At 38.9% G+C, this 26,446-nt stretch overlaps 6 protein-coding genes and 1 pseudogene across 6 annotated transcripts in view; 3 read left to right on the top strand and 4 right to left on the bottom strand.

The window, feature by feature from the left end:
• The first annotated feature begins 278 nt into the window (after positions 1-278).
• On the top strand, positions 279-2,677 carry LOC103508491 (methylosome subunit pICln). Its single transcript, XM_008473042.3, has 3 exons — positions 279-454; positions 785-868; positions 1,914-2,677. Exons 1-3 carry the CDS (start codon positions 343-345, stop codon positions 1,970-1,972), a joined length of 255 nt encoding a protein of 84 aa, XP_008471264.2. The 5' UTR covers positions 279-342; the 3' UTR covers positions 1,973-2,677.
• Positions 2,678-2,761: 84 nt separating this feature from the next.
• On the bottom strand, positions 2,762-9,301 carry LOC103508490 (trifunctional enzyme subunit alpha, mitochondrial). The gene is made up of 11 exons (XM_008473041.1): positions 9,211-9,301; positions 8,652-8,858; positions 8,070-8,138; positions 7,549-7,810; positions 7,211-7,250; positions 6,323-6,573; positions 5,894-6,101; positions 5,495-5,643; positions 4,009-4,206; positions 3,470-3,692; positions 2,762-2,824 (listed from the first exon to the last, which is right to left on the bottom strand). The coding sequence occupies exons 1-11, from the start codon at positions 9,299-9,301 to the stop codon at positions 2,762-2,764; spliced, it is 1,761 nt and encodes a 586-aa protein (XP_008471263.1).
• LOC103508477 (trifunctional enzyme subunit alpha, mitochondrial-like) lies at positions 9,175-12,891 on the bottom strand. The gene is made up of 4 exons (XM_008473029.3): positions 12,624-12,891; positions 10,927-11,093; positions 10,198-10,400; positions 9,175-9,585 (listed from the first exon to the last, which is right to left on the bottom strand). Exons 1-4 carry the CDS (start codon positions 12,851-12,853, stop codon positions 9,382-9,384), a joined length of 804 nt encoding a protein of 267 aa, XP_008471251.1. The 5' UTR covers positions 12,854-12,891; the 3' UTR covers positions 9,175-9,381.
• A 6,059-nt stretch (positions 12,892-18,950) lies between these two features.
• LOC113467095 lies at positions 18,951-19,394 on the top strand (annotated as a pseudogene).
• Positions 19,395-21,396: 2,002 nt separating this feature from the next.
• LOC103508489 (trifunctional enzyme subunit alpha, mitochondrial-like) lies at positions 21,397-24,306 on the top strand. The gene is made up of 6 exons (XM_026823085.1): positions 21,397-21,512; positions 21,973-22,245; positions 22,584-22,834; positions 23,300-23,380; positions 23,433-23,640; positions 24,133-24,306. Exons 2-6 carry the CDS (start codon positions 21,997-21,999, stop codon positions 24,304-24,306), a joined length of 963 nt encoding a protein of 320 aa, XP_026678886.1. The 5' UTR covers positions 21,397-21,512; positions 21,973-21,996.
• Positions 24,307-24,577: 271 nt separating this feature from the next.
• On the bottom strand, positions 24,578-26,098 carry LOC103508488. Its single transcript, XM_008473039.2, has 3 exons — positions 25,849-26,098; positions 25,010-25,267; positions 24,578-24,598 (listed from the first exon to the last, which is right to left on the bottom strand). The coding sequence occupies exons 1-3, from the start codon at positions 26,053-26,055 to the stop codon at positions 24,578-24,580; spliced, it is 486 nt and encodes a 161-aa protein (XP_008471261.1). The 5' UTR covers positions 26,056-26,098.
• A 182-nt stretch (positions 26,099-26,280) lies between these two features.
• Positions 26,281-26,446, bottom strand: part of LOC113467093 — a 2,353-nt gene continuing 2,187 nt past the window's right edge. Inside the window, exon 4 of the mRNA XM_026823084.1 lies at positions 26,281-26,289. Coding sequence (XP_026678885.1) covers positions 26,281-26,289 — 9 coding nt within the window. The remainder of the gene's footprint in view (positions 26,290-26,446) is intronic.

Genomic DNA, 26,446 nt, shown 5'->3' with positions numbered 1-26,446 from the left:
CCTTGGAGTAAAAACTTTGTATGTTGTAAATGTTATAAGAACGTTTAAACTCACTGCCCCACTCTATCCTGGTAGTTATGAAAGTTTCATTTGATGTGTGTAATTTATTACGTTTTGATATGTATTTGATGTTGGAAAGGTACTGCTGGTGTTCATGTTCATTCCAATAAGCCAAATTCCAAAAGTACATATTTTGTTTATTTTATAAAGAACAAATCTTCGTCCCACATTTGCTACCTTCAGTGATAAATAAGATAATGTGGCAAATTAAAAATTTCAGATGAAGGAGATGGAGCAGGAGGGGATATTGCTGATGAAGATGATGATGATGATGAAGGAAGTATGATAGAAATTCGTCTTGTTCCACAAGACAAAACAGCACTTGAGGATATTTTCATGGCAATGAACCAGTGTCAGAAACTTCATCCCGACCCAGACCAGTCCCCTCTTTCAGGTAATGGATGACCCATCTGGATACCAACCACACACAATGGTGCTTAACTTCAGTGAACCATTGGGAACTGCTTTGTTCAATGTGCTATCAGCAGTGGTGTACACAGCAAAACAGGTATCATGGATTCAACCAATTGGTTTAAAATACTCGTAAGTAAGTAATTAGTAGTAATCTATCAATTGATCACAATAAACTTCTAAAGAATAGGGGGGGAAAATAGAAATATATAAATCCATTTTGTAAAGAGGTATTTCAAGTAGCTCATTTTTTCTCATTTGTTTTATACCCTGCATTAGTAATTCAACATTGTTTGTGGCCAATTATTTTCAGATGATGATGAGGACAATGATGAAGATGATCAATTTGAAGATGCCAGTGATCATCAGGATGGTAATGGACACGGAATTCCTAATAGTAAGAAAAATTGAATTGAATTTTAAAAGATGAGTGTTTCACCGCTGTTTTTATTTCATAGCGATGAAACAACTGCTACATTGGATGCTTGTGGTCTGTGTCGTAGCATGCCCATCCCGTAGTATGCCTCTCATCAGATGGGCAAGAAGAGACACAATACTTCCCATTTAGGTGCTGGGTCAACACGATTTTCATAATCAAACTTGCTATCTTATCCAATACAAACAGGTTTTCCCTGAAGGCCAAAGGGAATTTAGCTTTTCAGTCTGTCTTTACTGGCTGCATAGAAGTTATTATTATTATTATTATTATTATTATTATTATTATTATTATTATTATTATTATTATTATTATTATTATTATTATTATTATTATTATTATTATTATTATTATTATTATTATTATTATTATTATTATTATTATTATTATTATTATTATTATTATTATTATTATTATTATTATTATTATTATTATTATTATTATTATTATTATTATTATTATTATTATTATTATTATTATTATTATTATTATTATTATTATTATTATTATTATTATTATTATTATTATTATTATTATTATTATTATTATTATTATTATTATTATTATTATTATTATTATTATTATTATTTATTATTATTTTTTTAAAAAAAGATGAGTCACCACCGTTTTTATTTTGTAGCAATGAAACAACTGCTACATTGGACGCATGTGGTCTGTGTTGTAGCATGCCCTCTCATTAGATGGGCGAGAAGAGACACAATACTCCCCATTTAGGTGCTGGGTCAACACGAGAACACCAGAAAGTAACCCGTTGAAATATTTGCAATCGAAAAACAAGTACAAATTTTATTACTGATAAAATTTAAGAGTAATTTTATTTATTTATTATTTTTTTTTAATTGATCAGCTTACCTAATTTTAATTGAGCTTTAAGGATAATTCAGTTTCTAATCTACTTTTTTTTACAGCTATTTTCTATCAACTTTGGAATGTCATGCTCATAGCATGATCTAATACACAATTCTATTTTCTATTTTTCCTTCAGATTATGCTCATGGCAGTTCAGAAGATGAAAGCATGGATCTGGATGATGGTGACCGATGATCTCAAACACTGTACTGATTTACCTGTTATTGATCTTGTTTCTTTTTGTTACTTTTAAACCTTGGAGTAAAAACTTTGTATGTTGTAAATGTTATAAGAACGTTTAAACTCACTGCCCCACTCTATCCTGGTAGTTAAGAAAGTTTCATTTGATGTGTGTAATTTATTACTTTTTGATATGTATTTGATGTTGGAAAGGTACTGCTGGTGTTCATGTTCATTCCAATAAGTCAAATTCCGAAAGTACATATTTTGTTTATTTTATAAAGAACAAATCTTCGTTTTTTTTTTTACTGGCTGTAAGTAACTTTTGAGAAAAGGGACCCCGATCGAGTGAGATTTGTTGCTGGAATAAATAGATGTTTCAAGTTTTTGTTTCTGAAGATGGTGATCAAACAGTCTTCAAGAATACTCAGAGAGAACATCCACTCCAACATGAGGTGGTGGACTTCAGCCTAAATTATTCTTTTTCTTGAAGTGAAATAAGCATTGTAACAATGAAACAACCGTGAATTAAAATAAAACAATTGATTTATTTGTATTTATTGTATAAATAAATATATTGTACGTATCAAAAATAGACTATATGATTTTAATAGTACAAAAATACATTGGAATTGGCTATAGGTATTGAAATATGGAATAAATAAATTACAGTATTATTGTCTCACGAAAAAATGCATTAGGTATATGACACAAAAACGAGTACAAAAATACATTGGAATTGGCTATAGGTATTGAAATATGGAATAAATAAATTACAGTATTATTGTCTCACGAAAAAATGCATTATATGACACAAAAACAGAGTTGCATCTTGTCCACGGGAGAGAAGTAGTGCATCCCGATTATCTGGAATAAGTACGAGATTGATGCTAACACAAGATTTTTTTTTTTTTCAAGAGGTTTGACAGAGGGAACTTTAAGTCACAACCCCAGTTACCTGAGTGGCTATTACCTAGTTACCTGAGTGGCTATTACCTGGTTACCTGAGTGGCTATTACCTAGTTACCTGAGTGGCTATTACCTAGTTACCTGAGTGGCTATTATGTAGTTTAAGTAACTACAATTTAACATTATTGTTTTTCATTCATTTATATATTTATATTTTATGTTTTTTTGTAACGTGTGAACAATTTATTTGAATTGAAATACATGAAAGAATTGAAATTGATTTCGTCCCGAAATCGAAGCGAGAAGGAAGACAGGATAGGAGAAAGCCAGCCGTTCCGAGAACGAACATTATTCCTTCAGGGTAAAATTCGCCCCGGGCAGGAATCGAAGCCGCGGCCTAGCGCTTACAAGGCAGACGCACTACCAACTAAGCTAACTAGGCTGGCAACACAAGATTGTCTTACGACAAAGAAATTGCTTGATATCGATGAATAGATGAGTATTTAAAATGATAATGTTGAAGCGCCTAACGAAAAAAAAGGGATAATGTTGAAGTGAGCATAATTATCTACGAGGTACCTATATTCTTCCCATGTTCCTTACCTTGTCAGGGCGTTTGCTAGCAGCCGCTATCTTCGTGATGGGAATAGCACTCGTGTTCGTAGCTACCACACAGTGAGGTGGCACCACGGCTTCGATTTCCTTGATCACCTGGTGTTTAATGTTAATATCTTCGAACACAGCTTCGATAACCATGTCCGCATTCTTGAACGGATCATAGGATAGAGTTCCAACCAGGCTTGCCAGGTATCTGTCACGGTCAAGTCTGAAAGAGGAAACAGGATTTGATAACAAAAGATTTTTTTTTTTTTTAACTTTTTGTTGTATTGAATCCATTGAATCCGACCAATCCGGATTTGAAGGATTCAAGAATCTGGATCCTTTCCCCTTTCATTTTTCTTACAAAGAGATATTTTTGCTTCTCTCTTTGGAATCCCTATCTTCTCCAGTGTGAACCAAATGAATCCAGTCCTCGAGTAAATCCCTTGGATTGACTGAAGTCGGATTTTCAAAAGACCTTTTCTCCTCTTATACAAGGTAACGTTAAGTTATAGAATCGATCCAAAATAGCTTTAACTTACGCGGACATTTTCTTTCTCTTGACAGCACCATCTAGTCCAGTCTTGATCTGTCCCAGACCTCGGGCCAAACCTTTCTCAAACGAATCCTTCACGATAGTATTGTAGCCCTTGTCTACGGTCACATGGGCAATACCTGCACCCATCAAGCCAGCACCTAGCACTGCTACCGTCTTCACTGGGGTCTGAGGCTTGCCAAGTCTGAAATCAAGAAATAATAATATGTAATAATAAATTTATTTTTGGAAAAAAATATTGCCTAATGAATCGCTCGGAAAAAAGGCCACCAAGGTACGAGGTCAAAAATCCAGTGAGCCAGCCTAGTTAGCTTGTTCGCGTCTGCCTCGTAAGCGCTAGTTCGCGGGTTCGATTCCAGCCCGGGGGGGATTACATTATGAAGGGATAAGGTTCCTTCTCGGAACGGCTGGCTTTCTCCTATCCCGTCTTCCTTCTTTCTTCGATTTCGGGACGATAAGATCTTAGCAGTTACAGTTCTCTCCATCAAACCTCTTCAAAAATATTAATAATAAAAAATTGCTTCAAAAAATATATTTAGAACTCTAACTAGCAGGACCCTTAGTATAATGGCCACTGTATTCAAAGCAATCCATTCTATTCGAACCACAATTATTAACACGCGAAACTCATTGCGTTCACACCAATTAACCACTTCCTCACGCAGAACAATTTACACAAATATACTAAAAATTTCCTTTCACACACGAAAATTTCCAATCACCTACTCAGCACACAAAATTTCCAATCACACACACATACTACACACGTAGCTACGAGTATATTTACATCCCAAATATCTAGTGTTAAGAATTGTCGAGTACAATCGCTATCATTAGTCAGAAGATTTCTACAACTCCCCACAGTCATCACTCAGCAATGAACCCGGGAAGGAGTTCGTCCTGCTTGGAGAACGAAACCTGTAAGTCCAACATCAACTGTCAGGAGCCGAAGAAACCTCGCGACCCCTGCTGCAAGAACTTGTACAACGATTTTGCCGATAAGTTTGAAAAGGAATTCGACGTGATTTGCGAAACGCTCAAAGATGAGTTGGATCAAACAGACCGCATGCCTTGCATCAACTGTTGTGTGCCTAAATATCTGAATCGGAACCGAAGCAGAAGTCGGTGTTGTCACAAATCACGCGAGCCGAAACGTCGTGGTGATGGCATGGGGGGGTTGTACTGAATTGAATATTAAACGAAAGACTGAAATAATTAATAATGAATTTAATAATAATTGACCATCATGTTACACGAGCTTGAAGGTTGTCCTCAACGAGATATGATTACAGATTGTAGTAATTAATGATAATTATTGCTTTATTATGTTTTGCAACCTTGGCAAGAAGAAAAAGAAAGAATAATAAAGCAAAAACAATTAATTTCAGTAAAACGCACCATAATAAATTGAAACTAAAAGATTCAGTAAAGTCCTAATTGTTTATCCTATACAGAAAAGGTTCTTGACTTACCTGTTTTTCTTGCACTCGGTCTGAGCTCTGAACAGACCCATGAGTCCTTTACTTTGTGGGGTCATGGCAAGCTGAGAGAATCCTTCAGCCTCTGCTTCATAGCCTGCACTAGGTCCCTTCTCAATTCCAGTTCTCACAACGTCCAAGATCTAAAAGACAAAACAAAAATAAATAAAGAATTGGGTGGTGTGGATACAAAGCACATATCCATGAATGAATGACCTTTAAACTTTTAAACAAGGTTTTTTTTACATACCTATTAATAAACTTTACCTATGAAAAATATAAGACCTTGTTTAGACTGTGGGAGTTAAAGGACTTTTCAGTCTCATTCTGGCAGGATAAACAAGGTATATTCTATTCTACCTTAAGCAAGTCCTGAGCCTAGGTCAAACTTACCTTCAAAGGAGCTGGATAAAGCCCACCGGACATTTTCATGACCTTCTCCTTGGCTTTGCCAAAGATTTGATTCCTCACGAATTCAAATTTCAAGGCCACATCCAGAACTTTGTCTGGGATCATAGGTTTGGTTCGGTTGATTTTCAGTTTACCGGAGGCTAGTTGACTGGCAGTGTTCACTGCGACCTCTTCTAGATATTCCATGGTTCTGAAAGAAGAGAAAAAGTCGGTAAGTTATGGGTTCAATTCCCAAACAGGACAAATTTTATCCTAAACAAATAAAGTTCGTCCTCGGAACGCTAGTTTTCTCCTAGCCTGTCCAAATTTTCTTTTCAATTTCGGGATAATGAGAGGCTCCATAGTTATAAACTTTTTTTAGGGTGTAGGTAGTGTTTACTAAAACAGTAACATATTTTGCTTAAGTCTTACCTTTCTTCAGGATGATTCAAGCCAGGTCCTAGAGGTTCCACCAGTTGATCTACAATGCCCATCTTCTTTGCCTTGTCTGCCTTCAAAGTTTTTCCAGTGAGAGTCATATCCAGAACATTGGGTAGGGCTGTTAGTTTGGGAAGTCTCTGAGTACCTCCTGCTCCTGGCAGGAGTCCCAACATTACTTCAGGCAAACCCAGGCCAGTTTTCTTATCCTTGACAACAATTCGGTAGTGACATGCCAGAGCAACCTGTAAGTACAAGACAATTATTTCAAGTTAAGAGTTTTTTTTTTATTTTATTCATGAATAAAAAAAAAGTCCAAGTCAATCAAACTTTGCAGAGAGGTTCTTTATAAAATGTAGATTAAAGGTCTCCTTGGGACGAACCTCGAGAAATGTACGGCTCGGCCGCTATTCAACACTTTAGTTTTGAAAAAGCTGAAAAATGTTCACTCTTCTCAGGACTATAGTTTTCTGTCCAAGTCAATCAAACTTTGCAGAGAGGTTCTTTATAAAATGTAGATTAAAAGTCTCCTTGGGACGAACCTCGAGAAATGTACGGCTCGGCCGCTATTCAACACTTTAGTTTTGAAAAAGCTGAAAAATGTTCACTCTTCTCAGGACTATAGTTTTCTGCCCAAGTCAATCAAACTTTGCAGAGAGGTTCTTTATAAAATGTAGATTAAAAGTCTCCTTGGGACGAACCTCGAGAAATGTACGGCTTGGCCGCTATTCAACACTTTAGTTTTGAAAAAGCTCAAAAATGTTCACTCAGTATACCTTACAAAACATAGTAGAAGACAGACTTAGTTAGATTGAGGGGTAGCGCGCCTAGAATGTAAAAAACGCGCGTTTGCACTCGAAATCGAGATGACGTCATTCTGGCTTCGGTCATATTTCGTGTATTTTCGCCGAAGTCCCGAAGCCTCCCGAATGAGAGAATAGAATAGAATATACCTTGTTTATCCTACCAGAATGAGACTGAAAAGTACCTTTACTCCCGCAGTCTAAACAAGGTCTTATATATCCTATCATAGGTATAGTTTAAACATATGTAAATAAAAAATTGTATATGTGCTGAGTGTGCCGAATTTGCCGAGAGAGAGCCGAATAATCCCGATTCGCTTTCGAAGTTTATCCTAAACAAACAAGGTTCGTTCTCCGAAAATAATAATAATAATAAATTAAAAAAAACGTCAGTTGGAAATATAGTGCCAAACTTACTCGACAGCGGTCAATAGAGATCTCAACGCTTTACTGGTTTCCAATGACGGTACGAGTTTCATGAGATTCCTATTGGGTATAAACAGACTGCCTGTCTTGTTGGGTGTGTGGGCCGGGGGTTGGGCGCCCATGTAGGCCCCCAGTACCATGAGGAGGGTGGAGAATAACTCAGGAAAATAGGCGCGCAGTACCGTGGCGAGAGAGGGCTCGGCAAACATTTCGTTGAGGGCTGACACCGAGCAGCCAAACCCAACAAGCCCGGCTAGTGGGGGTTACAAAGGGTTTACCATGCTTCAAAGGAAAAGCACAGGCCCTCATGATGGTTGACTGCGGTTCAGGACGGACCAAGTAATCTTAAATATTATTGGAAACGTAAGCGTTAGGCGAAAGTTTTACCTCAAATTGGTTTAGATTGGGGCAGCGGTTGGCGGAAGTTTGTCAGATTTTTGACGGTTTTCAGCTCCATTGACTAAACGGTTGGAGACATTGAAAAGGCTGTGGTATTGAAAAAAAAAACCTACAAAACCCGATAATCACGTGCGTGAGCTCACGTAGCTCACGCTCCCACTCGTCCGAGTTCCAATCACTCACTAGGATAGAATAGAACAGAATACCAGTAGAAAATAGAGTAGAATATAACCTTCTTATACAGCCAGAATGGTCTGGCGGGGGGACCTTACACAGGGAGCAGACCAGTGTCTTACTGTGGGACTATAAATAGGGAGCAGAGCAGCCAAACCCAACCAGCCCGGCTAGTGGGGGTTACAAAGGGTTTACCATGCTTCAAAGGAAAAGCACAGGCCCTCATGATGGTTGAATGCGGTTCAGGACGGACCAAGTAATCTTGAATATTATTAGAAACGTAAGCGTTAGGCGAAAGTTTTACCTCAAATTGGTTTAGATTGGGCCAGCGGTTGGCGGCAGTTTGTCAGATTTTTGACGGTTTTCAGCTCCATTGACTAAACGGTTGGAAACATTGAAAAGGCTGTGGTATTGAAAAAAGACCCCCCACAAAACTAAATCCCCGAAAAACTAAAAACCTAATACCATAAGGAAAGTCGTGACACGGTCACACCAGATTTTTCAATCCTTAGTCAACTTACATTTCAAATAGTCAACTAAGGGCGGTATTTTCTCGTTCATAATTTCGGGCAGTTTTGTATTCAGGGTGGAAGCGTACAACTTTAGGAACTCCAATAGATAGGGACCTCGGTCACAATTGAATGGGGCACCCAGTAGACATAGGCAGCACGCTAGAACGGCTTTGCTATTGACTTGCTTGCTTCGTTCTATACCTTCTTGTCCACTCTCTGAAATGAGAAAATGGCAATTTTTTCCATTAGGCACTTTAACTATGGTTTATACATGTCGTTCGCGAAAAATGGCAATTACTTCTTCGATAGCAAGAATACTCGTATAGACATTTAAAATGTTATTGTTTACAAATGCAAGAAGTTTTAACTTTGTATTAGAATAGAATTGAATCCTTGTTGACCCTACTAGGATAGGACCAAGGGTGTGGTTATTAGTGGGTTTACAAATGCAAGAAGTTTTAACTTTGTATTAGAATAGAATTGAATCCTTGTTTACCCTACTAGGATAGGACCAAGGGTGTGATTAAAAAAAAAAAAAAAAAAAAAAAAAAATGCTTGAGGAGGAAGCGCGTCAGACGCTGACTATTGCCCCTTTGGATAGCCAGGGATAATCGTGATCTTTGAATCTTGTACGCGAGTGCTGGGATAATCGTGTACATACTTAAGTGTTGTGATATGTTATTTTAAGTTGTTAAAATATGTTCTTTATACACGAAGGCGTTATTTCAGTCTTATTTCCTTAGGAAGGATAGAACTTCTTGGAGCTATCCTTGGCATGGTCGAGTAGTAATTGACATGGTCTGAAGGGAGCACCATAGAGATTTTCGTAGGACAGCATCTTCTGAACCAACTTGTCAGCACCGTACCAGTCTACCCATCTGAAGGGACCGCCCGAGAAAGGAGGGAAGCCCAGACCAAATACTGCACCCACGTCACCATCAGTCTGAAATGAGTGGAGTAAATTAATGTAAGTTGAAGAATAAGTAATTAAGGGTTTGAGAGAAGGACTGTAAAGCTGTGTCCACACATAGTCGACCCAACATCGCGTCGACTGAAACCGTACTTTGCCTCGATAACATAGAATTCACCTCGTCTATCGACGCGGTCGATTGTGTTTGAACACACCTTTTAACAACGGAGGAGGAGGTCTTATCGTCCTCAAATCGAAGAGAGGAGGACGGGAAAGGAGAAATCCAGCCGTTCCGAAAACGAAACTTATCAAGCTCATCTGTTCAGGATAACGTTCGTCCTGGGCGGAATCAAACCTAGCGCTTACAAGGCAGGCTCGCAACCTTAAGCTAACTAGGCTGGCTTAGTGACTTGTAACATGGCGAGAATGACCAGGTTCTAAATTTCCATCCAAGTGGTGGTCATAAATAGGACTAGCCTTGAAAAATAGAAGATAAAAAAAAATCCTTCATTTTTCCCCACTTTAAATTTTTCAAACTTAGCCTAGCCCAGCCCTGTGTATGACTACACATCTCAACCACACAAAGAAGAATTACTGGGAAACGAGCTTAGAAACACAAAGAGGGAAACGAGTCCCGAAACTTACCGGACTGTTGAGAATGGTCTCCTCTAAGCACAGCACAGCCTCGTTGACAAATCGGGACACCATTCTGAGCTGCAGATCTTCATCCTTGAGGGCACTCTGTGGCTGGAGGCTGTACTTCTTGAGAATGGCCAGAGCCCCGTCATTGACTGGACGAGCCTTGGAGCCTTTGGCATACACGAAGTAGCCCTTGCCGGATTTACGACCTGGGGGACACCAGAAGGGCATTTAAGCTTAGAATGGAACAGAATATACCTTGTTTATCCTGCCCGAATAGGACTGAAAAGTCCCTTTACCCCAGCAGTCTAAACAAGGTCTCGTATATTTGATGGGTTAAAAATCAATACATGTAGCGGTAACCATTAAAAAGAAAAGACCTTGCCTGAATTAAAACAAAGTTCTTGGAAAAAATCTTCCTCTTCTTTGTAAAACTTCTTCTGCCCTTTAGCCTTTAGGGAGTGTCGGGTTCCTCTTCAATCTACGGGTAGTAACCATCTTTGTTCTTGAAGTCTCAAAAAAAAAAAAAAAAAAAAAAATCTTGAAAGATGAAAACGTAAGCTTGGGAACATTTACGTTTGTACCTAATCTATCTGTGGATTTTCGACCAAAACGGGTGGCACAACGAACTCTTACGTTTGCGCGCCTGCCAGCACGCTTGATTAAGTAAGTAGTGCCAATACCATTTTTTTTTTTTTCTAAATTTGACCAAAAACCAATTCTCGTCGGACTCACCTAGGTAACCTTTTTCCACCATTTCATTGAGAACGTTTAGGTTTCCACCGCTGAATCGGTCGCCGAATGTTTTGGACAGATCCTTGGCAATATGGGCACCCACGTCAATACCGACCTCATCGGACAGCGTAGCAGCTCCCACTGGGAAACCAAACTGTTTGGTCAGCCTGGAAACAAAGGAAAATCAGCGCAAATTTAGAGGAAGAAACAGACAAAAGCCCACTCTCAGGCTTGGGTGTAGGGGCAAATACCCCAAAAGAAAGGGTTAAGCTTCTACGAATCTAGAGGAGGAAAAATACTTTCCATTCCTCAAAGTAAAAGAAGGAAGAAAGAGAAATAAATGAACAAAAGTGTAGAAATACAAAGCAGCGGCCATCTTATGTATGGCGAATTTAAATGGAAGTTGTCTTCCATTTTTTTGGCACACCTAGAAAGGGGATTTTCTTTACAACACTCTGTTTGGACTCCTGGGGTAAAGAGACTTTTTAGTAGGTACTATTCAAGTAGTATAAACAGAAGAGAAATAAATGAACAAAAGTGTAGAAATACAAAGCAGCGGCCATCTTATGTATGGCGAATTTAAATGGAAGTTGTCTTCCATTTTTCACCACCGTTGTCACAAAGGAAAATCAGCGCAAATTTAGAGGAAGAAACAGACAAAAGCCCACTCTCAGGCTTGGGTGTAGGGGCAAATACCCCAAAAGAATGGGTTAAGCTTCTACGAATCTAGAGGAGGAAAAATACTTTCCATTCCTCAAAGTAAAAGAAGGAAGAAAGAGAAATGGGGAAAAGTGTAGAAATACAAAGCAGCGGCTATGTTATGTATGGCGAATTTAAACGGAAGTTATCTTCCATTTTTTTTGGCACACCTAGAAAGGGGATTTTCTTTAGAACACTCTGTTTGGACTGCTGGGGTAAAGAGACTTTTTGGTAGGTACTATTCAAGTAGTATAAACAGACCCAATAGTAAATTGTCAGAGGAGAGAAAGGCTGACCATTCATCCAGAATGAAGATGTTCTGGATGAAGAGAAAACATGAAAAGAAGTAAGAAATAAGTGGCCCTCTGTAGGCCGAAACGAAAAATAATAATAATCTATCTTTTGTCTGGCTGAGGGACTATAAACATTGTCTAGCTAGGGAACTATAAACAGGGAGCAGACTAGTCCAAATTTCTTTATGCTATCGAAGGTTGAGTGCGAACGGTATCCAGTCGGAAAATTTTGTTTAGCCAAAACTAGTTGGCCTCGAAGCGATCACTCCAAAGCTGATTGAGAGGCCGACGACAAATGCCATGGGAAAAGGCGAAGAAGAAGAATTATAAACAGACCCAATAGTAAATTTTCAGAGGAGAGAAAGGCTGACCATTCATCCAGAATGAAGATGTTCTGGATGAAGAGAAAACATAAAAAGAAGTAAGAAATACGTGGCCCTCTGTAGGCCGAAACGAAAAATAATAATAATCTATCTTTCGTCTGGCTGAGGGACTATAAACATTGTCTAGCTAGGGGACTATAAACAGGGAGTAGACTAGTCCAAATTTCTTTATGCTATCGAAGGTTGAGTGCGAAGGGTATCCAGTCGGAAAATTTTGTTTAGCCAAAACTAGTTGGCCTCGAAGCGATCACTCCAAAGCTGATTGAGAGGCCGACGACAAACGCCATGGGAAAAGGCGAAGAAGAAGAATAATCTATCTCACCTATCCAAGTCCTTGGGACTGGTTCCCTCTTGCAGGATTCGCATAGCTTCGGACAACATCGTGGATAGGATTCGTGTCGTGTAGAAACCGGGTCCATCTTTCACTGTAATGACTACTTTGCCTTGCTTCAATCCTACGGCCACAGCTGAGGCGGCGGTATCCTGGGATGTCTGCTCTGTGGTAATGATTTCCAGGAGTTGCATCTTGTCCACGGGAGAGAAGTAGTGCATCCCGATTATCTGGAATAAGTACGAGATTGATGCTAACACAAGATTTTTTTTTCAAGAGGTTTGACAGAGGGAACTTTAACTCACAACCCCAGTTACCTGAGTGGCTGTTATCAAGTTGCCTGAGTGGCTATTACCTAGTTACCTGAGTGGCTATTAGCTAGTTACCTGAGTGGCTATTAAAGTTACCTGAGTGGCTATTACCTAGTTACCTGAGTGGCTATTATGTAGTTTAAGTAACTACAATTTAACATTATTGTTTTTCATTCATTTATATATTTATATTTTATGTTTTTTTGTAACGTGTGAACAATTTATTTGAATTGAAATACATGAAAGAATTGAAATTGATTTCGTCCCGAAATCGAAGAGAGAAGGAAGACAGGATAGGAGAAAGCCAGCCGTTCCGAGAACGAACATTATCCCTTCAGGGTAAAATTCGCCCCGGGCAGGAATCGAAGCCGCGGCCTAGCGCTTACAAGGCAGACGCACTACCAACTAAGCTAACTAGGCTGGCAACACAAGATTGTCTTACGACAAAGATATTGCTTGATATCGATGAATAGATGAGTATTTAAAATGATAATGTTGAAGCGCCTAACGAAAAAAAGGGATAATGTTGAAGTGAGCATAATTATCTACGAGGTGCGGTGTTTGAATGGGAATCTGTTCCTGGAGGGGAAACACCATCGCGAGACCATTGCTGCCCATCAGCCTCTCGCTGTAAGTATACATATACTAAAAAATTGTAATTTGTAATTTATTTTGATTCACTGTCCCCACCATACTTTGTCTGGTGAACCATCACCCTACTATAGTACTCAATGGTCTCCTAGCCCAATCTCTACCTTATAGTGCGAACTTTGTCACCATCTGGCGGTCCCTGGCACAAGGATCAAGTGTGAACGATACGCTCCGACATTTGCTGCGGTGTTTGAATGGGAATCTGTTCCTGGAGGGGAAACACCATCGCGAGACCATTGCTGCCCATCAGCCTCTCGCTGTAAGTATACAAATACTAAAAAAATGTAATTTGTAATTTATTTTGACACTTTAAGTGTATATGTTTTTCATACAGATTAAAGAGTGGGCAGAAACATGAGGCTGTGGGCAGAAACAATACCTACTTTTGAATCCTTAACTCAGACTTATCTATATCTTCCAAACGGGATACTTTGTCAAGTAGCATTATAACTAGAGGAAGAATTAAAAATAGGTTACTAATAGTCCAAGTCAAGTGAAGACACAGTATTTTCAATTCTTCCTCTAGTCAGACTTTCTTAGAATCTTTCACATATAATCTTTAAAATATTGAATTTTTGTATTTCTTTATTTAAGTGGCAGAGTTCTCACTTACATGAGCTCTGCCACCCAACCACTAATTTCGTGAATACTGAATCCTTAACTCAAGGGCTATTCGTACACAAAAAGCCCACTCCGAGGCTTACTTAGATGTAGGGGCAAACAGCCCCAAATTTTTACAAATGCAAGAAGTTTTAACTTTGTATTAGAATAGAATTGAATCCTTGTTTACCCTACTAGGATAGGACCAAGGGTGTGATTATTAGTGGGTTATGATAGGCTAGGCTTCTAGGGCGAGCTTTCTCTTTATACAGGTTAGCATTAAAAGTGGTAACCTACTTGAACTTGTAGGGGAGGTTACCACTTCAATGCTAAAGTGTAAAAACAACAAACTAACCCTAGAAGCCTAGCCTATTATAATCACAACCTGAAAAGTCTATTTAGCCCCACAGTCTAACCAAGCTCAAGGGTTTATGGGAATACAGTGTTCAACTCACCACTTGTAAATTTACACTCCTTCGCCAGGTATGCCAAGGATTTGGTTATAGTCGGTATAGATTATGATAGGCTAGGCTTCTAGGGCGAGCTTTCTCTTTATACAGGTTAGCATTGAAAGTGGTAACCTACTTGAACTTGTGGGGGAGGTTACCACTTCAATGCTAAAGTGTAAAAACAATAAACTAACCCTAGAAGCCTAGCCTATTATAATCACAACCTGAAAAGTCTATTTAGCCCCACAGTCTAACCAAGGTCAAGATTTATGGGAACACATTGCTTAAGTTACCACTTGTAAATTTACACTCCTTCGCCAGGTATGCCAAGGATTTGGTTATGGTCGGTATGGGTTATGATAGGCTAGGCTTCTAGGGCGAGCTTTCTCTTTATACAGGTTAGCATTGAAAGTGGTAACCTACTTGAACTTGTGGGGGAGATTACCACTTCAATGCCAAAGTGTAAAAACAATAAACTAACCCTAGAAGCCTACCCTATTATAATCACAACCTGAAAAGTCTATTTAGCCCCATAGTCTAACCAAGGTCAAGGTTTATGGGAACACATTGCTCAACTTACCACTTGTAAATTTACACTCCTTCGCCAGGTATGCCAAGGATTTGGTTATGGTCGGTATAGCTGAGGGTATTTCTGGCGTAACCAACATTCTCAGTAGTACATTCCACAGAAGTCCTTGCACCTGTAAAAAAAAAGTTGAATAAATTGCCGTACACCGCAGCAAATGTCGGAGCGTATCGTTCACACTTGATCCTTGTGCCAGGGACCGCCAGATGGTGACAAAGTTCGCACTATAAGGTAGAGATTGGGCTAGGAGACCATTGAGTACTATAGTAGGGTGATGGTTCACCAGACAAAGTATGGTGGGGACAGTGAGAGGTCCTGCTTCGGTGGGCACGATAGAATAGATGCGCTCTGAAATTAGTACAATAATCGTCAGTTCCACCAATATTTTTTTCAGCCTCTGAAAAAATATTAGCCAACAGCCTGTTAAGTTCCATTTGATTTTTATAAGCTTAAACAGCCGTTAGGGACCAAAAAGAAGGTTGGTGAAAACCATCCTAATATTCCAGTCAGCTCCTAACAAGTTGTTCCAGTATACTATTATACCAACAGTTTAATAAAGCACTTCTTTATTGTATAGAGCACCTATCAGTGAGCAGAATAGAGCAATAGATGCTGTTAGGAGGGTATGGTAATATCGATACGGTGTACGGTAATGTCAGTGTACGGACGGTGAGGTGTATAGAACACGGAAAACAGCACCGAATTGCCGTAGATCAATGATGATCAAATGAATAACCATAAAAAAGGGCTCCATTCTTTTTTAGAACAATGAGCAGGGTCTACAGTCTATACATCTCTTTAAGTTATTGATAAGTAAAAAAAGAAACGTTCAAAATGTTAGTATAAACCATTTTTAGACCGGACTGCAGTTCTGTTAGACCAATTTGTTAAGAAATGAAAACCAACAAAAAAGGTTTCACAAGCTAAAAGTCTACAAAAAACAGACACATTCAAAATTCAAACGGTTAGCAATCGATTTTTAAAAAATCACTATTAGTGATGCACGAGAAGGAAGACACGATTGGAGAAAGTCAGCCGTTCCGGGAACAAACATTACCTACCCGTTCAGGATAAAATCCGCCCCGGGCGGGAATCGAACCCGTGGCCTAGCGCTTACAAGGCAGACGCGCTACCAAGCTAGCTAACTAGGTTGGAGTGAAATGAAACTCTGAAGTTTTACCGAGTGTTTCCAGAGGGGACTTATTGCTTTTTCTTAAAAAAAGTTGGCGTGAAAATAAAGCAAACAAAATGGCAAACTTACAGTAATACCGGTATGACTGGTACTCACGAGTGGCACTGTAGTACACAAAGCATACACAGTTCTCTGGCAGGTTTCCTGCAGATCTAACCACTCCGAGCCCTCACCGTGAAGGAATTGCCGTAGATCAATGATGATCAAATGAATAACCATAAAAAAGGGCTCCATTCTTTTTTAGAACAATGAGCAGGGTCTACAGTCTACACATCTCTTTAAGTTATTGAGATGTAAAAAAAGAAACGTTCAAAATTTAGTATAAACCATTTTTAGACCGGACTGCAGTTCTGTTAGACCAATTTGTTAAGAACTAAAAACAAACGAAAAAGGTTTTACAAGCTAAAAGTCTACGAAAAACAGACACGTTCAAAATTCAAACGGTTAGCAATCGATTTTTTTAAAAAAAATGGCTATTAGTGATGCACGAGAAGGAAGACAGGATTGGAGAAAGTCAGCCGTTCCGGGAACAAACATTACCAACCCGTTCAGGATAAAATCCGCCCCTTAAATTCAAAATATCCCTCAATTCCAATGGTTGACTGACTATACCTATCTCACTTCAAAATATTACCCACATTATTCAATACCTATCTCATTTCAAAATATTACCTACATTATTCAATACCTATCTATTACAGCAGAAGTTCAGAACACATAAGTTAATATTATTGTCTTGGGAAAAGTAAATGTATCGTTCAACTGAATCATAATTTTTCCCAATGTTGGGTGTAGTTGTATCACTAACTACTGATATGGCAAACTACCAGGTACCATTTAAGAGACTACAATGATATGGCTGGTAGATAATATTTGTACAATAGGTATAGGAGACTACTAGTATATTATGAAAATAATGACATCATCCAGTGGGTAGGTATCATCTATTTATTGTTTGACATTACAATGTATTATTATCAGCAAGACCTTGAGAGTGATGGTGCATTACCCATTTATTTGTACAACCTGTAAGTTATCAATGGAAAACTTGAGTGATACTTACTGATTTAAATTTGCACAAAAGCGTTATGTGATCACTTTTTAATCACGAAATATAAAACTTAAAAACTCTTACATAATATTCACGAAATAAAGCAAGAGACTGTGAATACTATGACAGAAAAAGGTAAAGGGTGTACTTTTGAGCCCTTTTTCTTTATTTCTTCTTTCTTTGGACACTTCAGATTTTTTCTAAATTTTCAAAATTTCGCGGCTAAAAATGATAAAACACAAAACAGCGTTGCCAGACAATGTAGATCAAAAGTCTCCTTGGGACGAACCTCGAGAAATGTACGGCTTGGCCGCTATTCAAGACTTTAGTTTTGAATAAGCTGAAAAATATTCACTCTTCTCAGGACTATAGTTTTCTGCCCAAGTCAATCAAACTTTGCAGAGAGGTTCTTTATAAAATGTAGATCAAAAGTCTCCTTGGGACGAACCTTGTTCAGTCGAAATCGATCGACGGGGCGGATCGAATGTTCTAAATAAAAAAAAAAAAAATAAAACATATTCCAAGTCTCTAACCATTACATGGGATCTACCATCTCCAGTTAACTTTGTGTTTTTCTAAACAACATGTCTTTGGACGTACACAGAACTCAATCATCATCATGAGTAGAAATAAATTTACCTTGCAAATGGTGAGTTGTGATATAAGAAACTGACACAGGTTCGCTAGTTGCGGTGCCAGCTCGCTAGGGGGCGCTTCCTTCACCACATATGCATACGAATAGAGCAGCGTCAATCGTGCCTTCTCAATTTCCATCTCCTGTCGCGTGTCACGGAGTAAGCCGAGAAGACGCGAAGACTTTCGGGTGAGTTCGGATTTGACGAGCGCGTCCAGACGAGACAGCACCAAGGTCAAGTGTTTGCTCGCTACTATGCCTACTGCTTTGGCGCACGACTGCGGGATAGAAATAAACTCATATTATTATAGCGCTCTACCCAAAACCTAAAGAGGAGCTAAAAATGAGCAAAAAGGCCCCAAGAGACTATGTCTGATACTTTTCTTCGGTTTTTAGGCCCCTTGGTTCAGTGTGGCCTCTTCGATGTCATAGCTACTAGTATGACCTTTAAATGTCAACTGCATACCTACCCGATGAAATAATCATGGGCACGATACACCCTAGGAATGCATCACACATAGCTGACTCAAAACCCACCGTGTATGAAAAAATGAACTTGTGTTCAAAATCCGCTCGACCCCGTGTACCCGATGAAATAATCATGGGCACGATACACCCTAGGAATGCATCACACATAGCTGACTCAAAACCCACCGTGTATGAAAAAATGAAATTGTGTGCGAAATCCGCTCGACCCCGTAAAGCAACAGTTTGATTAAGCGTGAAAAAAAGCGTATATACAGGGTGTCCCGTATGCAAGCGTATAAATACAAAACAGGTGTGGACAAAGTCTTGAAAAATCAATGAAAGGATGCCTGAAAAATAAAATAATACAATATCAGATTTATGAAAATGTCCGGTGGGCTTTATCCAGCTCCTTTGAAGGTAAGTTTGACCTAGGCTCAGGACTTGCTTAAGGTAGAATAGAATATACCTTGTTTATCCTGCCAGAATGAGACTGAAAAGTCCTTTAACTCCCACAGTCTAAACAAGGTCTTATATTTTTCATAGGTAAAGTTTATAAATAGGTATGTAAAAAAAACCTTGTTTAAAAGTTTAAAGGTCATTCATTCATGGATATGTGCTTTGTATCCACACCACCCAATTCTTTATTTATTTTTGTTTTGTCTTTTAGATCTTGGACGTTGTGAGAACTGGAATTGAGAAGGGACCTAGTGCAGGCTATGAAGCAGAGGCTGAAGGATTCTCTCAGCTTGCCATGACCCCACAAAGTAAAGGACTCATGGGTCTGTTCAGAGCTCAGACCGAGTGCAAGAAAAACAGGTAAGTCAAGAACCTTTTCTGTATAGGATAAACAATTAGGACTTTACTGAATCTTTTACCCCCGTATGTATGAAATCTAAAGATAAACTTAAGTTTAACTTAAGACACAGAGCTCAGACCGAGTGCAAGAAAAACAGGTAAGTCAAGAACCTTTTCTGTATAGGATAAACAATTAGGACTTTACTGAATCTTTTAGTTTCAATTTATTATGGTGCGTTTTACTGAAATTAATTGTTTTTGCTTTATTATTCTTTCTTTTTCTTCTTGCCAAGGTTGCAAAACATAATAAAGCAATAATTATCATTAATTACTACAATCTACTGGCTAGATTTCATGAAATTTGGCAAGATTTTCATTTCAAGTTAAACTTAAGTTTATCTTTAGATTTCATACATACGGGGGTTAGTTTCAATTTATTATGGTGCGTTTTACTGAAATTAATTGTTTTTACTTTATTATTCTTTCTTTTTCTTCTTGCCAAGCTTGCAAAACATAATAAAGCAATAATTATCATTAATTACTACAATCTGGTAATCATATCTCGTTGAGGACAACCTTCAAGCTCGTGTAACATGATGTTCAATTATTATTAAATTCATTATTAATTATTTCAGTCTTTCGTTTAATATTCAATTCAGTACAACCCCCCCATGCCATCACCACGACGTTTCGGCTCGCGTGATTTGTGACAACACCGACTTCTGCTTCGGTTCCGATTCAGATATTTAGGCACACAACAGTTGATGCAAGGCATGCGGTCTGTTTGATCCAACTCATCTTTGAGCGTTTCGCAAATCACGTCGAATTCCTTTTCAAACTTATCGGCAAAATCGTTGTACAAGTTCTTGCAGCAGGGGTCGCGAGGTTTCTTCGGCTCCTGACAGTTGATGTTGGACTTACAGGTTTCGTTCTCCAAGCAGGACGAACTCCTTCCCGGGTTCATTGCTGAGTGATGACTGTGGGGAGTTGTAGAAATTTTCTGACTAATGATAGCGATTGTACTCGACAATGCTTAACACTAGATATTTGGGATGTAAATATACTCGTAGCTACGTGTGTAGTATGTGTGTGTGATTGGAAATTTTGTGTGCTGAGTTGTTGGACTTACAGGTTTCGTTCTCCAAGCAGGACGAACTCCTTCCCGGGTTCATTGCTGAGTGATGACTGTGGGGAGTTGTAGAAATCTTCTGACTAATGATAGCGATTGTACTCGACAATTCTTAACACTACGAATTTCCCGCCAACTTTACACGCAAAAAGGCCGACGATGGCCTACGATGGCCCTGTTCATAACCACGGCCTCAGGGGGTGTTTATGAACAGAGACTTTGCTGAAAGTTCATTATTCAAGTGTAAACAGGGGAACCAAGATTTAAATTGGACCTTCAAAACAAAAGGCAATCTGGGAGATGATTTTTTTTAAGAGGTTTGACAGAGGGAACTGTAACTGCTATGGTCTTATCATCCCGAAATCAAAGAGAGAAAGAAGACAAGATAGGAGAAAGCCAGCTGTTCCGAGAACGAACATTATCCCATCAGGATAAAATCCGCCCTGGGTGGGAATCAAACCCGCACACATTCTTATCACATCAGTTCAAGGATTTTGTGTAATACTTTCCTACTTCCTGGTAGAAACACATTCCAATGCTCTCTAACATGATTGACTTTGCTGAAAGTTCATTATTCAAGTGTAAACAGGGGAACCAAGATTTAAATTGGACCTTCAAAACAAAAGGCAATCTGGGAGATGTAGTTCCTTGGGCCTAGTACTATACAAGCCTACTTCAATGTCCCAATGAATGATGACTTCCAAACAAAACTAATTCCAATAAGAGACTCTAGATCAAAGCTCTAATACTTTTCCGTAGAAAATTAAAGGTTTTTAGTTCCATCCAGGACATGTTCTTCTTAGCTACCTAGTTTATTCAAAATTAAATATTGATGTAAACACAAATAAATATTCAATATTTTCATGTACCTACTTACAAGCAAATGTCACATTTATTTTTTCAGGATCTGTTCCTAAATACTTCTATTCGCAAAATGCATCAAGCACAAAACACTTCAAGGAGAAAGCTGTGGGGGATGTACTGGTGGTCACACTGGATTCACCTGGAGTTAAGGTACAGTAATACAAATGTTTCTCCCATCATTGGTTGGTTGATTGGATAAGGAGGAAAAAGTCAAATTTCTGTTCATTTTCCTACTACTATTTGGGCTAATGACATTCAAAGTCGTGCCCCTTTTAAAATAAACTTATGAAAAAAAAAAAAAAAAATCCTACTACTATTTAAGGTCTGGTGGGACTAAAATACTAAACCAGTCACAATATCCCCTGTTAATTATGCATATAAGTCATTAATATGACAATAATATTACTAGCATTGTTAATTGATTTTGAGATTGATGATCCATCCAAAAATATAATCTTTGTGTCAGGTTATGCTTGGTTGGCTTTCTAACCCTTTATCTCAAACTTTATATGAAAACTACATAATGTCACTGTCTAAAGATTTTGGTCTGTTAATACTCATTCCTTACAGCTAAGGAGGTAATTGACTTGTACCTGGTTTCCTTCCACAGGTGAACTCTCTCAACTCGGAAGTGATGTCAGAAATTCAGTCCATTTTGAGAAGAATTCAAAGTGACTCAAGCATTAGATCAGCAGTTATCATCTCAGGAAAGCCAGGATGTTTCATTGCTGGAGCAGACATCAGTATGTTGGCAGCATGTAAAACTGCCGATCAAGTCAAACAGATCTCGAAATCTGGACAGCAAATTCTGTCAGAAATTGAGTCCAGTCCTAAGCCAATTGTTGCAGCTATTTCTGGATCCTGTCTAGGGGGAGGTCTTGAGGTAATATGGATATTGGGTTAGGAATGGAAGGTTCAAATAAAGAGGAGAGAAAAAATATGTAGGTACAACCCTCTTGCTTTTTTTTCCATGAATAAAATTTAAAAAAAAACTCTTAACTTGAAATAATTGTCTTGTACTTACAGGTTGCTCTGGCATGTCACTACCGAATTGCTGTCAAGGATAAGAAAACTGGCCTGGGTTTGCCTGAAGTAATGTTGACTAGTATAGCTCCGCTATACTGTAGTAATAGAAAGTAATCATTACTAGTATAGCTCCGCTATACTGTAGTAATAGAAAGTAAAAACTCTTAACTTGAAATAATTGTCTTGTACTTACAGGTTGCTCTGGCATGTCACTACCGAATTGTTGTCAAGGATAAGAAAACTGGCCTGGGTTTGCCTGAAGTAATGTTAGGACTCCTGCCAGGAGCAGGAGGTACTCAGAGACTTCCCAAACTAACAGCCCTACCCAATGTTCTGGATATGACTCTCACTGGAAAAACTTTGAAGGCAGACAAGGCAAAGAAGATGGGCATTGTAGATCAACTGGTGGAACCTCTAGGACCTGGCTTGAATCATCCTGAAGAAAGGTAAGACTTAAGCAAAACATGTTACTGTTTTAGTAAACACTACCTAGGCCCTAAAAAAAAAGTTTATAACTATAGAGCCTCTCAGTATCCCGAAATTGAAAAGAAAATTTGGACAGGCTAGGAGAAAACCAGCGTTCCGAGGACGAACTTTATTTGTTTAGGATAAAATTTGCGCAAAGAAGATGGGCATTGTAGATCAACTGGTGGAACCTCTAGGACCTGGCTTGAATCATCCTGAAGAAAGGTAAGACTTAAGCAAAATATGTTACTGTTTTAGTAAACACTACCTACACCCTAAAAAAAGTTTATAACTATGGAGCCTCTCATTATCCCGAAATTGAAAAGAAAATTTGGACAGGCTAGGAGAAAACTAGCGTTCCGAGGACGAACTTTATTTGTTTAGGATAAAATTTGTCCTGTTTGGGAATTGAACCCATAACTTACCGACTTTTTCTCTTCTTTCAGAACCATGGAATATCTAGAAGAGGTCGCAGTGAACACTGCCAGTCAACTAGCCTCCGGTAAACTGAAAATCAACCGAACTTTGTCCTGTTTGGGAATTGAACCCATAACTTACCGACTTTTTCTCTTCTTTCAGAACCATGGAATATCTAGAAGAGGTCGCAGTGAATACTGCCAGTCAACTAGCCTCCGGTAAACTGAAAATCAACCGAATCAAACCTATGATCCCAGACAAAGTTCTGGATGTGGCCTTGAAATTTGAATTCGTGAGGAATCAAATCTTTGGCAAAGCCAAGGAGAAGGTCATGAAAATGTCCGGTGGGCTTTATCCAGCTCCTTTGAAGGTAAGTTTGACCTAGGCTCAGGACTTGCTTAAGGTAGAATAGAATATACTTAAGTACCTTGTTTATCCTGCCAGAATGAGACTGAAAAGTCCCTTTACTCCCACAGTCTAAACAAGGTCTTATATTTTTCACGGCGAGCCTGCCTTGTGAGCGCTAGGTCGCGGGTTTGATTCCGCCCAGGACGAACGTTATCCTGAACAGATGAGATTGATAAGGTTCATTTTCGGAACGGCTGGATTTCTCCTTTCCCATCCTCCTCTCTTCGATTTAGGGACGATAAGACCTCCTCCTCCTCCTCCGTTGTTAAAAGGTGTGTTCAAACACAATCAACCGCGTCGATAGACGAGGTGAATTCTATGTTATCGAAGCAAAGTACGGTTTCAGTCGACGCGGTGTTGGATCGACTATGTGTGGACACAGCTTTACAGTCCCTCTCTCAAACCCTTTTCTCAAATTATTCTCCAACTTACAAATTTACTCCACTCATTTCAGACTGATGGTGACGTGGGTGCAGTATTTGGTCTGGGCTTCCCACCTTTCTCGGGCGGTCCCTTCAGATGGGTAGACTGGTACGGTGCTGACAAGTTGGTTCAGAAGATGCTGTCCTACGAAAATCTCTATGGTGCTCCCTTCAGACCATGTCAATTACTACTCGACCTGTGCTGAGTAGGTGATTGGAAATTTTCGTGTGTGAAAGGAAATTTTTAGTATATTTGTGTAAATTGTTCTGCGTGAGGAAGTGGTTAGTTGGTGTGAACGCAATGAGTTTTGCGTGTTAATAATTGTGGTTCAAATAGAATGGATTGCTTTGAATACAGTGGCCATTATACTAAGGGTCCTGCTAGTTAAAGTTCTAAATATGTTTTTTGAAGCAATTTTTTTATTATTATTTTTGAAGAGGTTTGATGGAGAGAATATTAACTCCATAGCAGGTGAATTAATCATGGGCATGATACACCTTGGGAATGTATCACACTGACTCAAAACTCACCGTGTATGGACAAATGAATTTGTCAGAAGACTGAAATTGTGTTCGAAATCCGCTGGAACCCGTAGCCCATAACAGCCTTTTAGTTTAACAGTCCTGTTAAGAGTAGTGTTAAGCCTATACAAATGAAGTAGAACTCAAGTAACAACCTGTTAGCTAAACAGTCCTGTTAAGCTTATATACACATAAAGTATAACATAAGTAACAGACTGTTAGTTTTACAGGCAGGCCTGGGCTGAAAAAGTATTGGTGAAATCCAACGTTGTACTTTTACTTATGTGTCTCTTTGATACGCGATAACTCTCGACTTTAATGAAATTCGGTAAAATAGTCGGGGGAGAAAAGGATAAAGAAAGTAAAAATAAACACATTAGCATTTACCTTTACAGAAGGGTCGTTGACAAGTTGATGTACGACCGGGATGAGTTCTCTCAGTACGATTCCAGAGCTCAGCAGGTGTGTACAGATGACCAGAGAAATGATCTTGTCCTGTTCAGTACCCACGTTCAGATGGCGGAGTAGAATTTCGTCCAGTCGGGCAGAGAAGTGAGTCGCTATTTCACCGTAGCACCGAAGAGCTTCGTTATGATTGCGAAAGAACGTGGGATGGCCGGCGTTGTAGTCTACCACGGTCCATATCTGGGAAATAAAGGTATTTGTTTTAATGTCATAATAATGAGTCCATCATTATGTCTGGCTGGAGGACGTGGAACAGGGAGTAGAACAGCTCAGTCTGGCTGAAGGACTTTAAACAGAAAGCCTGAAATTTCACTCACTCACTCGTAAAATTTTTGTGACCAAAACCAAAAGTATTGCGAAAGAACGTGGGATGGCCGGCGTTGTAGTCTACCACGGTCCATATCTGGGAAATAAAGGTATTTGTTTTAATGTCATAATAACGAGTCCATCATTATGTCTGGCTGGAGGACGTGGAACAGGGAGTAGAACAGCTCAGTCTGGCTGAAGGACTTTAAACAGGAAGCCTGAAATTTCACTCACTCACTCGTAAAAATTTTGTGGCCAAAACCAAAAGTCAACCCAAAACAATCACAAATTTTTTTGGGACCAAAACCAAAAGACAGCCCAAAACAGTCACCCTAAGTCTGATTGAGAGGTTGACGAAAAACGCCGACCCCGTCTGTACACGGGAAAAGACGAAGAAAAAGAAGAAGACTGAATTCAATTGAAGAATCCGTCAAGCATAGAAACATCAATCTTACCATAGGATGCAGGGTGCATATGATGAGATCAATATGAGGTTCTACAATAGGCACAGGGGCTACATGAAGTAATGCTGCAATACAGGATGTTACACAATGTCTGGGTAACGCGGGAGCCCGTCTGTATAATTGTAGTAGAGAGGTCACGAGGGAGGGAATGTTGCTATTTAATACAGGGCTGGGGAGGAGGTCGAACATTGGACTCATAGCTGCCAACACAGCTTCACATACCGGCAAGGAAAAAGATAATATTTTGCTGCTGTTACTAGCAAAAGGTAAAGGAACTTTACCAAGGCACAAAGTTACTAGCACAAGGTAAAGGGACTTTTCAGTCCTATCCCAGCAGGATAAACAAAAGAAACTTATTATTACCTTGATAAATTTTGGATAAATGCTATTTACTTGTAGATACGTATTCAAAATAATCCCATTTTAGTCTGGCTGCGGGAATTTAAACAGGGAGTATACCAGTCTGAAATTTCCCTTGCTAAAGAAACAGCAAAGGTTGAGCGTGAAGGGTATCCATTCGTTTTTTTTTTTTTTTTTTTTTCCAAAACCAAATTTTAGCCCAAAAGGGCACCCCATAGAGCGGTTTGGG

Source organism: Diaphorina citri, unplaced genomic scaffold (genome assembly GCF_000475195.1).
Source record: "Diaphorina citri unplaced genomic scaffold, Diaci psyllid genome assembly version 1.1 scaffold403, whole genome shotgun sequence".
Lineage (NCBI taxonomy): Eukaryota > Metazoa > Arthropoda > Insecta > Hemiptera > Psyllidae > Diaphorina > Diaphorina citri.
Note: the sequence above shows the minus strand (reverse complement) of the source record. Positions and strands in the feature narration are given on the sequence as shown.

What these genes read in the sequence shown, in the direction of transcription:
- LOC103508491 (XM_008473042.3), top strand. Translation starts at nt 343, where the DNA reads ATGATAGAAATTCGTCTTGTTCCACAAGACAAAACAGCACTTGAGGAT. An exon ending in AGACCAGTCCCCTCTTTCAG is followed by an intron (nt 455 to 784) that starts GTAATGGATGAC and finishes AATTATTTTCAG; the next exon opens with ATGATGATGAGGACAATGAT. An exon ending in TGGACACGGAATTCCTAATA is followed by an intron (nt 869 to 1,913) that starts GTAAGAAAAATT and finishes TTTTTCCTTCAG; the next exon opens with ATTATGCTCATGGCAGTTCA.
- LOC103508489 (XM_026823085.1), top strand. Translation starts at nt 21,997, where the DNA reads ATGTCAGAAATTCAGTCCATTTTGAGAAGAATTCAAAGTGACTCAAGC. An exon ending in CTGAAAATCAACCGAACTTT is followed by an intron (nt 23,381 to 23,432) that starts GTCCTGTTTGGG and finishes CTCTTCTTTCAG; the next exon opens with AACCATGGAATATCTAGAAG. An exon ending in TTTATCCAGCTCCTTTGAAG is followed by an intron (nt 23,641 to 24,132) that starts GTAAGTTTGACC and finishes CACTCATTTCAG; the next exon opens with ACTGATGGTGACGTGGGTGC.
- LOC103508488 (XM_008473039.2), bottom strand. Translation starts at nt 26,055, where the DNA reads ATGAGTCCAATGTTCGACCTCCTCCCCAGCCCTGTATTAAATAGCAAC. An exon ending in TATGCACCCTGCATCCTATG is followed by an intron (nt 25,268 to 25,848) that starts GTAAGATTGATG and finishes TTTATTTCCCAG; the next exon opens with ATATGGACCGTGGTAGACTA. An exon ending in TCAACGACCCTTCTGTAAAG is followed by an intron (nt 24,599 to 25,009) that starts GTAAATGCTAAT and finishes TACATTCCCAAG; the next exon opens with GTGTATCATGCCCATGATTA.
- LOC103508490 (XM_008473041.1), bottom strand. Translation starts at nt 9,301, where the DNA reads ATGTACACGATTATCCCAGCACTCGCGTACAAGATTCAAAGATCACGA. An exon ending in CTTAGTTGACTATTTGAAAT is followed by an intron (nt 8,139 to 8,651) that starts GTAAGTTGACTA and finishes ATTCTATCCTAG; the next exon opens with TGAGTGATTGGAACTCGGAC. An exon ending in AAGAGAAAGAAAATGTCCGC is followed by an intron (nt 3,693 to 4,008) that starts GTAAGTTAAAGC and finishes TTCCTCTTTCAG; the next exon opens with ACTTGACCGTGACAGATACC.
- LOC103508477 (XM_008473029.3), bottom strand. Translation starts at nt 12,853, where the DNA reads ATGCACTACTTCTCTCCCGTGGACAAGATGCAACTCCTGGAAATCATT. An exon ending in AGTCCCAAGGACTTGGATAG is followed by an intron (nt 11,094 to 12,623) that starts GTGAGATAGATT and finishes CTTTGTTTCCAG; the next exon opens with GCTGACCAAACAGTTTGGTT. An exon ending in AGACCATTCTCAACAGTCCG is followed by an intron (nt 9,586 to 10,197) that starts GTAAGTTTCGGG and finishes CACTCATTTCAG; the next exon opens with ACTGATGGTGACGTGGGTGC.